Source organism: Archocentrus centrarchus, chromosome 7 (genome assembly GCF_007364275.1).
Source record: "Archocentrus centrarchus isolate MPI-CPG fArcCen1 chromosome 7, fArcCen1, whole genome shotgun sequence".
NCBI lineage: Eukaryota > Metazoa > Chordata > Actinopteri > Cichliformes > Cichlidae > Archocentrus > Archocentrus centrarchus.
The window spans coordinates 36,625,922-36,638,251 of NC_044352.1; the positions used below are offsets into that span (position 1 = coordinate 36,625,922).

Genomic DNA, 12,330 nt, shown 5'->3' on the forward strand with positions numbered 1-12,330 from the left:
CCTTATATCCCATATACAGGGCAAATTACTCCAGCGGCATGAGGGCGCTGGTTTCAGACTGCAGGTCACTCCTCCATCGGCGAGAGCTTTCGTCCCTAAGGGGATGGGGAGGTTGACGATGAGCCGATTGACTGCGATGGCTGAGTAGGCAGTGGGTAGCCGACTGAGCCCTTTGAAAGTCTTTGAAAAACTCAGGGAGGCGGTCTACGTAACCAGAGTTTGCTGATACCACCTGGTTCAGCTGGGACCGAGCAGTCTCTTTGGATTCTGCAGTGAAGAATAAGAGCCACACTCCGCGGAGCTGGAAAACTCCTTGAAATCATTTTCTGACATTTGATTGCGCTGCCATTTTCTGGTCAGAGCATCCGGTCACATGTAGGAGTGAGGACCCAAATGCAGACAGGGGTGAACTTAAAGCGAGCAGGCTGAACCTGCTCTGTGAGAAAGGGGCACCAGTGGTAGACGTGCCACTTCTGCTGTTCTCTGCCAAATGCCAGTTGAGCTGCACATTGCTCAACTGTGAGCACAAGTCCTACTAATAGACATTTCTGAGAGTTTGGTCAGAAAACTGCACCAGCAGCTCCCTGGAGGTAATTTTGTGGGGCTCAGCTGTTATGATCCCTTCATTTTTTATAGTAGCGTATTTCGACGATACATTGTTTAAAAAAGTGATTTTATTTTTTTGTTAATTTGGCATCTCTTGTGTGTGTGATAATCCATTTGATAAGCAGTGTGTGTGTGTGTGTGTGTGTGTGTGTGTATGTGTGTGTGTGAGAGAGAGATTTGGTGGTTAGAATGAGATTATTATAATAATAAATACAATTTTATTTAGGACCACCAAAATCCCAGCAGTGAGTCTAGTAGTTACTAGTTATTAGGCATTATTAACTAGGTAGTTACTGCGTGAGGTATGAAAGATTTCCTGAATCAGTCTGTTAGAGAAAGTGCTCCATATATATTCATATTACATCATTTAATCTATTGCTGATGTAAAAGTATTGCTGTATTTTATTACAGTTAAAATGTAGTGATACTCCTCACAACAGGTCAGTGATCACAGTCCATGACATTTTCATACAGTAAAACTTAATTCTGTTCAACAAAACACCTGCAATAAAAAGGCTGGATCGCTTCAAAGGAGGCAGATTTTCAACATAATATGCTTCCCAGGAATCTTAGCTGAGATGCAGTTAAGCTGTAAGGAAATATCATTTTAGGAGGCAGCGCCTTTCTGAAGAGCCCTTTAGTGGCATCCTTGTTCTGTTTCCTTCCATTTAAAGATGATCTCTCAGACCACTGATCAGTACGCTGCCCTACAACATAATTAGTATTAATTTAGTAACACTGTCATGTTGTCATACTAGTTTACTACTTCCTGTAACTCCGTGACCACAGTGTCCCGTGTGGGGTGAGGAGGTTCTGGAGAAGCAGCTATGTCATAAGAATACTAGGATACAATGCTTTAAAAGGAGCATTTCCCAACAGCTCCTGTTATCAGAATTAGGTGTCAGGCATGCCAGTCCAATTCCTGGCATACCTATGTGTGTTAACCTTAAGTATAAAAGAGGGTGCTGCTGTTGGCTCCGGCATCCAAACAGCTACAAGTCCAAGAAGAAAAAAGAGAATTAATCCATTCATCCATCATTCATTCAACTACTATCTTGAACAACAGCAACTCGCAGAGCAACATGCATCTGTCTTCTATACCGCTCTGTGGCCTCCTCCTCATCTTAAAGCTGCAGCTGTCCAGCACATACCCCATCAGCACTGGCTTGACGGACACAGACATGGACATGTTGAAGGTAAGTCTGTGGCTTCAGAAAACTGAGTCAGGGTCTTTCTGAGAATTTGAGTTGGAGCAACCAGAACAAGGAGTTCAGTTTCATTTGTAGTTTTTAATGTTAGTTATTCCAGTAAGACATTCAATAATATCCCAAGTTTCCAGTTTACAATATTTACCCTTGAGCTCATGTGGTAATAATAAGCACAGTGCTTGATGAATTAAGTAGCATGTAAATAAGGCCAAGACTGCCTCTTATAGTTTTAATAAATCCTGTGTCAACAGCTCCATTTGAATGTCACACTGCAGCTTTAATGTGTGTGGATGTTTAAAGGTGCTCCTCAGCAGACTGCAAGAGTCAGTGTCAGAGCAAACTGCAGAGGACCAAAGTGCTCCTGCCCAGAGGGACCTTCTAGACAGCCTGAGCACAGCGGACGGACATCAGCCAGAGGCTGGACTCAGTGAGGCTGAAATCCGGGAGTTTCTTTCAGCCAAAAACCTGAAGAGCGTCCGCAACGACTCTTCTCGGAGATCTTCTGGTTGCTTTGGGCGACGGATGGACAGAATAGGCTCCATGAGCTCTCTGGGGTGCAACACTGTGGGCAGATACAGTAAGTTACAGTAACTCCACTACAATAAGCTACAGGAGCACAACAGGTGCAGATTAATTGGTGTGGGTTAGAGTAGTGTACCATGAATTCAACTCATACAATGTTATCTTGTTCTCTTGCAGATCCAAAGCAAAGATGAAGTCTTACCATCCATTTCTGAAACTGCAACGTCTCTATCCAAAGATTCTTTTATTTAAAGGCTATTTATTTACTAATATTTATTAAGTATTGTGACTAAGAACAAATATTTTAAAAAATGTAAGCAAGACTGTTTCTTATGTACTGTTGTATGTTTTAATAAATGTTTACAACTGCTCAGCATTGACTGAACATTGTCCAGAACAGAGCGACAGTCAGCACACTGATGGACGGGATCAATGTGGCTTTTTTCTTTGAATCCTGGAATAAATATAAGATCCTCTGATTCCAGCAGCATGGAATTGAATATGAAAACACTTTGAAGCCATCATGCATACAATATCACGATCAGTAACTTACAGGATGTTGATTTACAGAATATGTAAATTTCATTTGATAACGGATTATTTTTTCTGTTTGGATGTTGTTAGGGATTATTATAAAAGCAATGATCTGAGAGGGAGTACACATTCATGAATGTGCTGATCTAATTATTGGTGATAGTGTTTCTCCACTTCCATTCATTTTATTTGCCAGCGCATCACTGGTGATCAGCACCCAAACTGTATTCAGCTGAGTTGGCTTTTAGTCCAAGTACTGTGCACAGTGTTACCTCAGCACCTTTGTATTTACGGAGCTGATTGTTTTTAATGAGTTTCTAACAAGGAAGTCTTGTACTGCGAATTACAGCACAGCTGAGCACTGGTCTGCATCAGCAGTGAGGAGCTCCACTGATTATACAACAAAATTCAATAAAGCAAATTTGATTCCATGCACAAAACATTTTTTAGGATTCAAGATGAGAAAGCCACCTCTGCTACGATGGTCACATGGTTACACTCAAGGGATTAGCCCTTTTCACTGCAGGACAATATTGTTTCCATTAGATGTATAACAAGTCACACTGATTCCACCACACTTTACAAACCCCAGCTTCTTAAAATTGATTCCACTTTCAGAGATAATGAGAAAAAAAAAAATCACTCAAGGTTCCCGTAGCAGAAGTCTGCCAGTGCTTTTAGTTAAGAGCCTTTTAGAAACATACGTTGCCACTCTGTGACAGATCTCGAAATACTTCCAGGCCAATATACAGTACCAGTCGAAAGTTTGGACACACTCACTGTTTCTTAGCTGTGTCTTCTACTTAGCTGTAGAAAGAAGTGCTTGTATGAATGTGTGTGAATGGGTGATTGAGGCACGTTGTATGAAGTGTTCTGAGTGCTCAAAGTACAGCAGAAAAGCATCCATTTGCTGATCATAAGAATCTCTCCTACCTGCAAACCACTGAAATTCAGTTCCACCTGAGGTGCTGCCAGTGCATCTGGAACCAAAGGACACCCTGCTTCACACCACTGACTGCAATCACTGCCTGGCTGGTTGACCCCAGCCCCTTATAATACACCAGGTCAGAAAGTATTGTTGTCCTCCAACGATGTCCCTCTGAAATCTGTTTTCAGAAAGCTTGTGCCCAGATATGTTGAACGCTATGAGATTAAGACAGTCATTACTTCTTCTGCTGTGCGTCTGAAACTCCCTCCATCCAGGAAAATTCATCCCACGCTCCACGTGTCCCAGGTCAAACAGTTTTCCTCTAGCCCACTGAACCTTGTTCGTTAAGGGAAAGTTGTCTTTAAGACGGTTGAACTCCACCTGCTGATGGAGCCTCCAGTCAGCTGTTCCACCTGTTCTTCATCAACTCATTACCTGCATGCACTGAGGGACCCGCTCCTGCCTTCACTTCTTTCCAGATTGTAATCAGGACCTTTGAGAAGAAGAAGAACAAAAATAACTGAAAACTCTGAAGAGCAATCCAGGGATTGTGACACTTTATTCCCTGTAGAAACACTGTTTTCTCATTATATATTTACATTTTCTCTAAATTTATGATAACGTGTTTTAAATTGTAGTTCATACAGTGCTTGATGAATTAAGTAGCATGTAAAGCATATATGAATTAAACTGACAGATGACAAGAATAAATATCCATTAAATTTCTGCTTGTTCTGTGACTTCTGACTTCATCAGCAGGTTTTTCAAGCAGGATGTTCAAACTTTCAATCACCTTCAGCACACGTCATTCCTCACATCTTAAACTGACGTCCACTCACTGCTTTTTCATGAGTGGGAAGTGGAAAGCAAATAGTTCAACATTTGTGGAAACATGTTTATTAATTTCTAAGCTTCCCACCATGACATTGTGCTATTTCAAGCTGTCCTAGCTCTGTCTTAATACAGAAGAAGAAATACTTGATTTATCCCAAAAGTTGGGAACTTACTGTATTACAACAAAGGAAAAGAAAAAGATACAATAAGGATTTTAAAAATGAATGCAGGTATTGGTATGAGATGGTAAAGATTTTCTTTAAAATGAGCTGAAACAGATTTTGGATGCAGTATTAAGCTGCATGTGCAGTATATGGTGCAAAGGGTGCTAAGGATCCAGTAATTATCCACATCCATTCACCACAGCTGCTGTCATTTGGTTAAGAGCCCAAACAGTGTGTTGATTCAAACTGGATTCAAACAGCAACAACAATGATGGATGCAATCCAACAGCCAGCAGCTCAATATTCACTATTCAGGCCACAGAAACACCTCCTTGCAGCAAAATGTCAGGGATCACATTACTTTTTAATCATAATGTGTGAGTGTGGCACATGATTCTTTACTATCATTGCAAGGTGTGACAGAAACAACATGTTGTTTGCCTGGAGTGAAGCAGTGCAAATAAAGTTGAAAACGATCTCAGTAAATGATAAATATGCTGAGATATAAAAACAGCAATAAGGCCAGCAGCGTTCACACTGAGCAGTGAGTGTTGGAGAGCGTATGCTGCACTGTGCAATTAAGACTGCAAAACAAGAATTGTGCAGGTGTTCAAAGAAGGTCCCGTTTGTTTAGTGCTCTCAGTCTGTGGGAAGAAGCTGGTGAAAAGTCTGCTGGATCTACAGCTCATGCTCCTGAACCTTCTCCCAGGTGTTAGCAGGGAGAACTGTGAGACGGGTGGTAAGGGTCTTTTAGGACAGCTGACACCCTACGGATGCAGCGCTCGCTGTAGCTGTCCAGCAGTGAGGGGGAAACTGTTTCTCATAGTTCTTACAGCTGCTAAACCAGACGTCAGGCTGTAGGTCGATAAACTCTGACCTACAGGTGGTCGAGTGGACGGTGGGAAGACCTGCCTTCCTGAGTCTCCTAAGTGGGTGGAGCCACTGTTGGCCCTTTTTGAGGTTTGCTGCAGTGTTGGTGGTGAAGGTCAAGTCCTCTGCCAGGTGGACTCTGAAACCGTCCACAGCAGCCCCACTGATGCTCAGAGGACTCTCTGTGTGGTGGGTTTTCTCACATCCAGCACCATCTCCTTTGTTTTTGGGATGTTAACCAATAGGTTGCAGGACCTGCACCACGACATCAGCTGCTCCACCTCCATTCGGTCATCATCATTGTTCTTACTGAGGTCCGCCACAGTCGTGTCGTCTGCATACTTAATGATATGGTTGGTGGCATGGGTAAGCAGGCTGAGCAGGAGGGGGCTCAGGATGCAGTTTGAGCCAGTTTCTCCACCAGTTGCTGTGGAATTGTAGTAATAAACGCTGAACTGAAGGCAGTGAAGAGGACTCTGGCATGGGTGTGTTTATCCTCCAGGTGGGACAGGATAAAGTGAAGTGTGGTGCAGGTGCTATCCTCAGTGGAACGGTTTACCTTGTAAGCAAACTGTAGGGGGTCCAATTGGCAGGGAGGCAGGATTTTATGTGCTGCAAGGCCAGCCACTCAAAGTACTTCATCAGCCCTGGTGTGGGCGCCATGGGGCGGTAGTCATTTAGATTGGCCAGGTTGTGCTTCAGGGACAATGGTAGCTCTTTTGAGGCATGCAGGTACCCCTGCCAGACTGAGAGAGGTGATGAAGATGTTTGTGACCACATCTTTTAGTTTCCTGGCACAGAACTTCAGGACCCACCCGGGGATGTTATCGGGCCCCCAGCTATCCTTTCTCGCTGTAATGGTGCCATGCTCTCATGCTCCAAAGCTGCATAAAACACATCAAACTGGACTCACCCTGTTTCCTCTGAGTCTTAATCAGCTCACCCGTCTTATTATCTTAATATCTCACATTCTCCATGACGATCCAGCTCCAGCTCTGAAACCCCATCGTTTCCTCCGTAGGTCCTCCAGGATTATGGCATTTGTTCTGGCTGGTAGAACTGTGAGCATGATCAGCTACTGAAGATGCTCCTATACCAAGAGTTTTAAAAGAAGATGCTTTAAACACATCATGTCAGAGCATGACGATGGTATCCGTCCTCTCAGATGAGTCATGGCAAAATGAAAATAGGCATATTTTTAGAAATGTCAGACTACTGCTATAATATTTCATGTCACTGCTTGCATATAGGGACAGTGGAACAAAAAGGAACAAATTATTTTGTAAGCATTTTAAGTTTCAATATATTTAGAGTATCTTTTGAACAGATAATAATTATACTGTAAGTATTTATTTATTGATGTTTTTGGTTTTGTTTGAAGCACATTAGTATTGTTTGCAAAAATGACACCGTCTCAGATTGTACTTATTATCAGGCGTGAGGCTGTATGAAGCTTCATACATACAGCTTTCTGAATGACAGAGCACACCAAAGCTCCTCCCATAGGAAGCAATCTCATCATAAGCAAATTGTATTAAATCCTGTGCCTCCAAAATAATGTGTAATTACAGTGTAAGAAGCTGAGGTTAAAATCCTAACACTCCTCCTAACACAGAATTACACCATAAAATGAGGACATGTTGGTTTTGCAGTTTGTCACCTCTGATTGCATGCATTAGATATTTACTCTAGAATCTGTGTTCCCTTTCTTTTCAAATATCATAAAGTACTCATTATTTATAAAACACTTAAATCACTCCTTATTGAAAAATATGTAGTTTAAACTTTCTTCTTCCAGTTAAAAGTGACTGCAGCCTTGTTCAACGGTAACTTCCCATCGTAAGAATTGATATGTGGGTCATGACAGGAAGCAATGTCTTCAGCTATCATAATGTTCACTATGCATTCCATTGAATATAACATTGTTTCCTTCCCGTCCTAATCTAAACCATGCAACCACGAGCAGCCGTTTTAACCTACTATGGTATTTTTCGTTCTCAGGAGTGCAGACAGTGTTAAGTATTTGCATGATGAAACTGCATTCTTCCCAATACACACCATGGCTGAGCTCAGAGATCCCGGATGGCTCCTTAGGTCATGCCACTGCTGGCTGGTAAGCATGATGATACACAGACACGTATACTGTATACACAGACACATGCACACACACACACACACGCATCACCTACCACCAAGCACCACTTAAAGAGACATCTGACCGGCTGCCTTATCATGCAGAGGTGTCAGAATGCACTTGAGGCAGTCTACAAAATGATGAGCTACTGGCACTGTGTGTCTCTTGCATGGTAAGTGTATGCAGGTGATTGTGTATGTGTGCCTGCCTGCCTGTATATAAAAGCTTGCAGCGCAGGCTGTGGTATCAGTACTAGCAGCAGAAGCATAACATGAGAACTGAGGTCCTGTGGGGCATGTTGGCCCTGCTGTGTCAGCAAACACTGGTGAGCAGCCACATACTGGGGAGACCCTCTTCTACTACTGACCTGGCTCAGCTCAAGGTAAGAAACCACAGCACACCTGTAATCATCACACCTGTTTGTCTGAACACTGCAGGTGATAAGTGTCATAGATGAGAAATTAGTCACACAACACATTTTCCCATTATTGAACTGTAGCTACTGCTAACAGAATCATGGTTTGTGTTGGTGGGATGTGGTCTCTGCTCAGCTGCAGGAGGATGTGGGGCAGAGAGGTTCAGGGAGCAGAAGCAGCAAAAGGCCGGTACGAGACACAGCTGTGTCAGCTGTGTGGCTGACCTGGAAGGGAAGGCTTATTATTTGTATGTGCTTTGCTGGCTGTTCAATGAGAGCACAACCGTAAAAAATGCTTGGTGAAAATTAGTGCAGGTTTTATTTTCCTGCACTCGCACAGTCTGACTGTATAATGGAGGTGTTAGACTAACGTTTGCAGTAGAATAAAAAGCTGCTTTTGGCTGCTGCCTTGCCACAAGGCATCACCAAAGCAGTCAGCTCCACATGTTGGATTTGGCAGAGTTTTACACCCCAAAGGGGATTTGTGTCTCCAGCTGGAAATGACCCGCTGACCCTTTGGTGACGTCTAAACCACCACACCACTGGAGGCACAGCATTTGCAGTAGAATGGTAATTATCAGTATTTTCCCAGAAGCTTGACTTGAGGTATCTTGAAATAAATAAATCATTCAAATACAAATACATTAGTTTGAGTGTCTTCTCAAAAGCAGTTAGTGTAGTAATGCTGTAAGCATTTCATATGAACCACACTGGGTTTGAGCAACACTGCCAACCTGGCTCAGTAACCGGTCACCAAATGAAAGCACATGTTAACGTGCTTTTCCAAAGACTTGGCTGTTACAGGACTTCTGCCAATGTGATGACACCAAGGAGACACAACAGTGACGTTACGAATGCCAAGAAAAGGAACACGGATTGGAAAAGGAGTTAGATTATTGCTGGAGTTTCACCCACATCAATCATTTCTGATATGATGCATGATTTATTTTCTTCTTTTTCAATATGTCAGGTTTTCTTTGTTTTCATCATTTTCACTAATTCAAATTCATACAAAACAATGAGAAGGAAATTATTTTTCTGAGTTATGCTCTATAACTTCATCTCAGCAATATGCAATCTTATAATTATACAAGGTGAACTGGAAAATTCAATTTTATTTATATAGCACCAAATCACAGCAAACAGTCGCCTCAAGTCGCTTTGTATTGTGGGTAAAGACCCTACACTAATACAGAGAAAACCCAACAGTCAAACGACCCCCTATGAGCAGCACTTGGTGACAGTGGGAAGGAAAAACTCCCTTTAACAGGAAGAAACCTCCATCAGAACCAGGCTCAGGGAGGGGGGTCATCTGCTGAGGGGGGGGGCGGAGATTATGATGTGAAAGTGGCACAAAAAGCTCCACTTTTCATATTTTGACATGATAACAACATCACATCTTCAGATTATGCATGGCTGCATGTAAGCAGGAATATTACCAAGGTCTGTGCTGCCTTTACATCCTGCTTTACAAGATGCTTTATGGTTTCTACAACAGTCTTTACTGGAGCGCTTTGAGGAGACTCTAGCTGAAGCAGTCCAGGAGGAGGAGCTGCAGACTGATTATGAAGACATGAACCAAGAGCCCAAGCGCAGCCAGCCCAGCCAAGGATGGGGCCTGGACCAAGAAAGGAACCAAGAAGCTCTGATATCTGAAAGAGCCCAACCACCAAATGAGGACCACAGCAAGACTGCAAGTCAGAGGACTCGTCTCCAGGACCTGCTAATGGCCACCAGAAAACGGACCTCTGGCTGCTTTGGAGCCAGGATGGATCGAATAGGAAATGCCAGTGGCCTGGGATGCAACAGTGGAAGAGGTGAGACTGCAGTCAAGGACACAAGTTTGAATAAAATTAGGATCCTAAAGCATGAGGTCCAGTTTGTGCTAATAAAACAGAGCATTAGAACATGGCACATCTTGGCACAATATTATCCGTCACAAATACGAATGCATGCAGCTGGAGTTTGACTATATGTGCAATCACAAATAACACAAGTTCTTAACAGTCCCCAAACGATGTGACATTGTGGTCATGTGTTCACTTCTTTCAGCTGTTCCCTTCAGGGGTTAGCACAGTGGATCATCTGCCTCCACCTCACCCGCTCCCAGTCTCTCAGACCCTGTGCATGTCCTCCTTCACTGTCCATGAATCTTCTCTGAGCCCGTCTTCTTTTCCTCCTGCCGGGCAGCTCTGTGTTCTACATCCTATTCACTATCTGCATGTCCAAACCATCTTGGCCTTGCCTCTCTAACTTTAAATTTAACTCTTCCACACTGCTGACCTGAGCTTCCCCTCTGATGTAAGTTTGATCCCTAAAAAGTGTCTTGTAAAAATATTTTGGACAGTCCAGGAGACTTTTGTTTGTACACTAAGATGTTCATGCTACAGATACAGTATGCCACGAAGTAAGTAGCGAACACAGTGATGCCCACTGACACCCCCCCCTCCCCAGTTTCTTTAAATAAAGGCTGAAAGTTTGAGTGAAATGTGTAGATAAATGCAAGTATAACGATGGTCCTGAAACACTTTCTAGATTTGAGCTGTTGCATTGCTGTAAATGTTTTCTGCTATTTTCTAATGAATACTTCAGCCTCTGGAGGCTAATAAAATGAAGAAACATGCATAAATATTTTTCCAGGATTGCAACGTGAGTGCTTTCTCCTTTTGTGTCCGTGTCATTGTCCCATTAGGATAGACCAGCAGTTTCCTGCGACACGTGTTGGATTGTGCTGTTGGAACTGAAGATGCAACCATAGAGATTGGAAAAGTATGGTTTTGTATTTGTTGCATTTCAACTTTGTGTATCTGTTGTGCATGTTTCTGTGTTTGAAGTGACAAAGTGGCTGTTTGTCAAGTATGTAATTAATTCTATGAAGTTCATTATAGACTGATCAACATAAACACTTTCATGGAAATCAGTTAAACATCTACTGTAACTGCATGTGGGGTTCTATAAACATGAATAAATTCATTTTTCTTACATAAAGTATTCTGTCCATTTTATAGAGGGAAAAATAGAATACAAAGAGTATTTGAGACACTGCCACTGCACAGTGAAGTAGAGTGTGTAAATTAAAGAGTAGAGTGAACTTGTGCATTACCACTTATAATATATTCCAGCTCCAGCGAGTAGCAGATTTGTCCTAATTAGTGCACAGTTGAAAGACTGCTGCTTGACTGGAAGGTCTTGAAGGGGGTGTGATGGTGTTATCCAGTATGTTCAGCAGTGTGTAATGTCCTTCACTCAACTGCAAGGCCTTCAGAGTTGTCCCCAGCACTGAGCCAGCCCTCCTAATTACCTTGTTCATCTCTCTGGTGTCACTGGCTCTGATGCTGCTACAAAGCTGCAAAGAAAATTGCACTTGCAACAACAGACTGGTCAAAAATGCGCAACATTTTACTGCATACATTAAAACTAAGCTTCTTCAAGACCTAGAGTCTGCTCTGTCCTTTCCTGTAGACAGCCTCAGTGTTAAACTTCCAGTCCATCTACTGACAAGGTGAACGTCCAGGTATTTGAAGGTATTTGTCCCCCACCTTTCCCTTTTTTCCCACAACAGAAATCATGTTCAACTTAGGCGTCCAAAATCTACCATCTCCTTTGTCTTGGACACATTTAGGAGGAGGTGATTATTACAACACCACTCCACAAGTGGACCAGGTCACCTACTAATCGGAAGGTTGGTGGTTTGATTCCTGGCTGCTCCAGTCTGCATGCCAAAGTATCCTTGGCCAAGATACTGAAGCCCAAGTTGCTCTCCGGTGCACCTGGAATATGAATGTGTATGAATGGGTGAATGAGGCGTGTTGTATAAAGTGCTTTGAGTGCTAAAAGTAAAGTGAAGAACTATATAAGAACCAGTGCATTTACCCACAACTGTAGCATTATTTCTGCAGATGTATATTGTGGAAGTCAGAGATGTACAGGGTGAAGACAAGAGTACAGTCCTGTGCTGCTCATCACTCACTCAGACCCCCCACCCCTCCCCAGATGCATAAACTGTGGTCTATTTGTCAGATAGTCAGTGAGTTGTGGGTCGGGCCACCTCATCTCGCAGCAGCATACACTAGATTGTGTAAAAGGCACTGGAGAAAATCTCTGCACTGCAGAAG

At 42.8% G+C, this 12,330-nt stretch overlaps 2 protein-coding genes across 2 annotated transcripts; both read left to right on the plus strand.

Moving 5' to 3' along the window:
• Positions 1 to 1,605: 1,605 nt before the first annotated feature.
• Positions 1,606 to 2,652, plus strand: nppb (natriuretic peptide B). The gene is made up of 3 exons (XM_030734447.1): positions 1,606 to 1,802; positions 2,115 to 2,391; positions 2,514 to 2,652. Exons 1-3 carry the CDS (start codon positions 1,689 to 1,691, stop codon positions 2,528 to 2,530), a joined length of 408 nt encoding a protein of 135 aa, XP_030590307.1. The 5' UTR covers positions 1,606 to 1,688; the 3' UTR covers positions 2,531 to 2,652.
• A 5,337-nt stretch (positions 2,653 to 7,989) lies between these two features.
• nppa (natriuretic peptide A) lies at positions 7,990 to 11,170 on the plus strand. Its single transcript, XM_030734360.1, has 3 exons — positions 7,990 to 8,182; positions 9,714 to 10,032; positions 10,908 to 11,170. Exons 1-3 carry the CDS (start codon positions 8,072 to 8,074, stop codon positions 10,910 to 10,912), a joined length of 435 nt encoding a protein of 144 aa, XP_030590220.1. The 5' UTR covers positions 7,990 to 8,071; the 3' UTR covers positions 10,913 to 11,170.
• Positions 11,171 to 12,330: the final 1,160 nt, after the last annotated feature.

Bases quoted from the DNA above. Each gene is read 5' to 3' on its own strand.
- nppa (XM_030734360.1), top strand. From the start codon at position 8,072: ATGAGAACTGAGGTCCTGTGGGGCATGTTGGCCCTGCTGTGTCAGCAA. The intron at 8,183-9,713 runs GTAAGAAACCAC...TTTCTACAACAG, and splicing joins CTGACCTGGCTCAGCTCAAG to TCTTTACTGGAGCGCTTTGA.
- nppb (XM_030734447.1), top strand. From the start codon at position 1,689: ATGCATCTGTCTTCTATACCGCTCTGTGGCCTCCTCCTCATCTTAAAG. The intron at 1,803-2,114 runs GTAAGTCTGTGG...GGATGTTTAAAG, and splicing joins CAGACATGGACATGTTGAAG to GTGCTCCTCAGCAGACTGCA.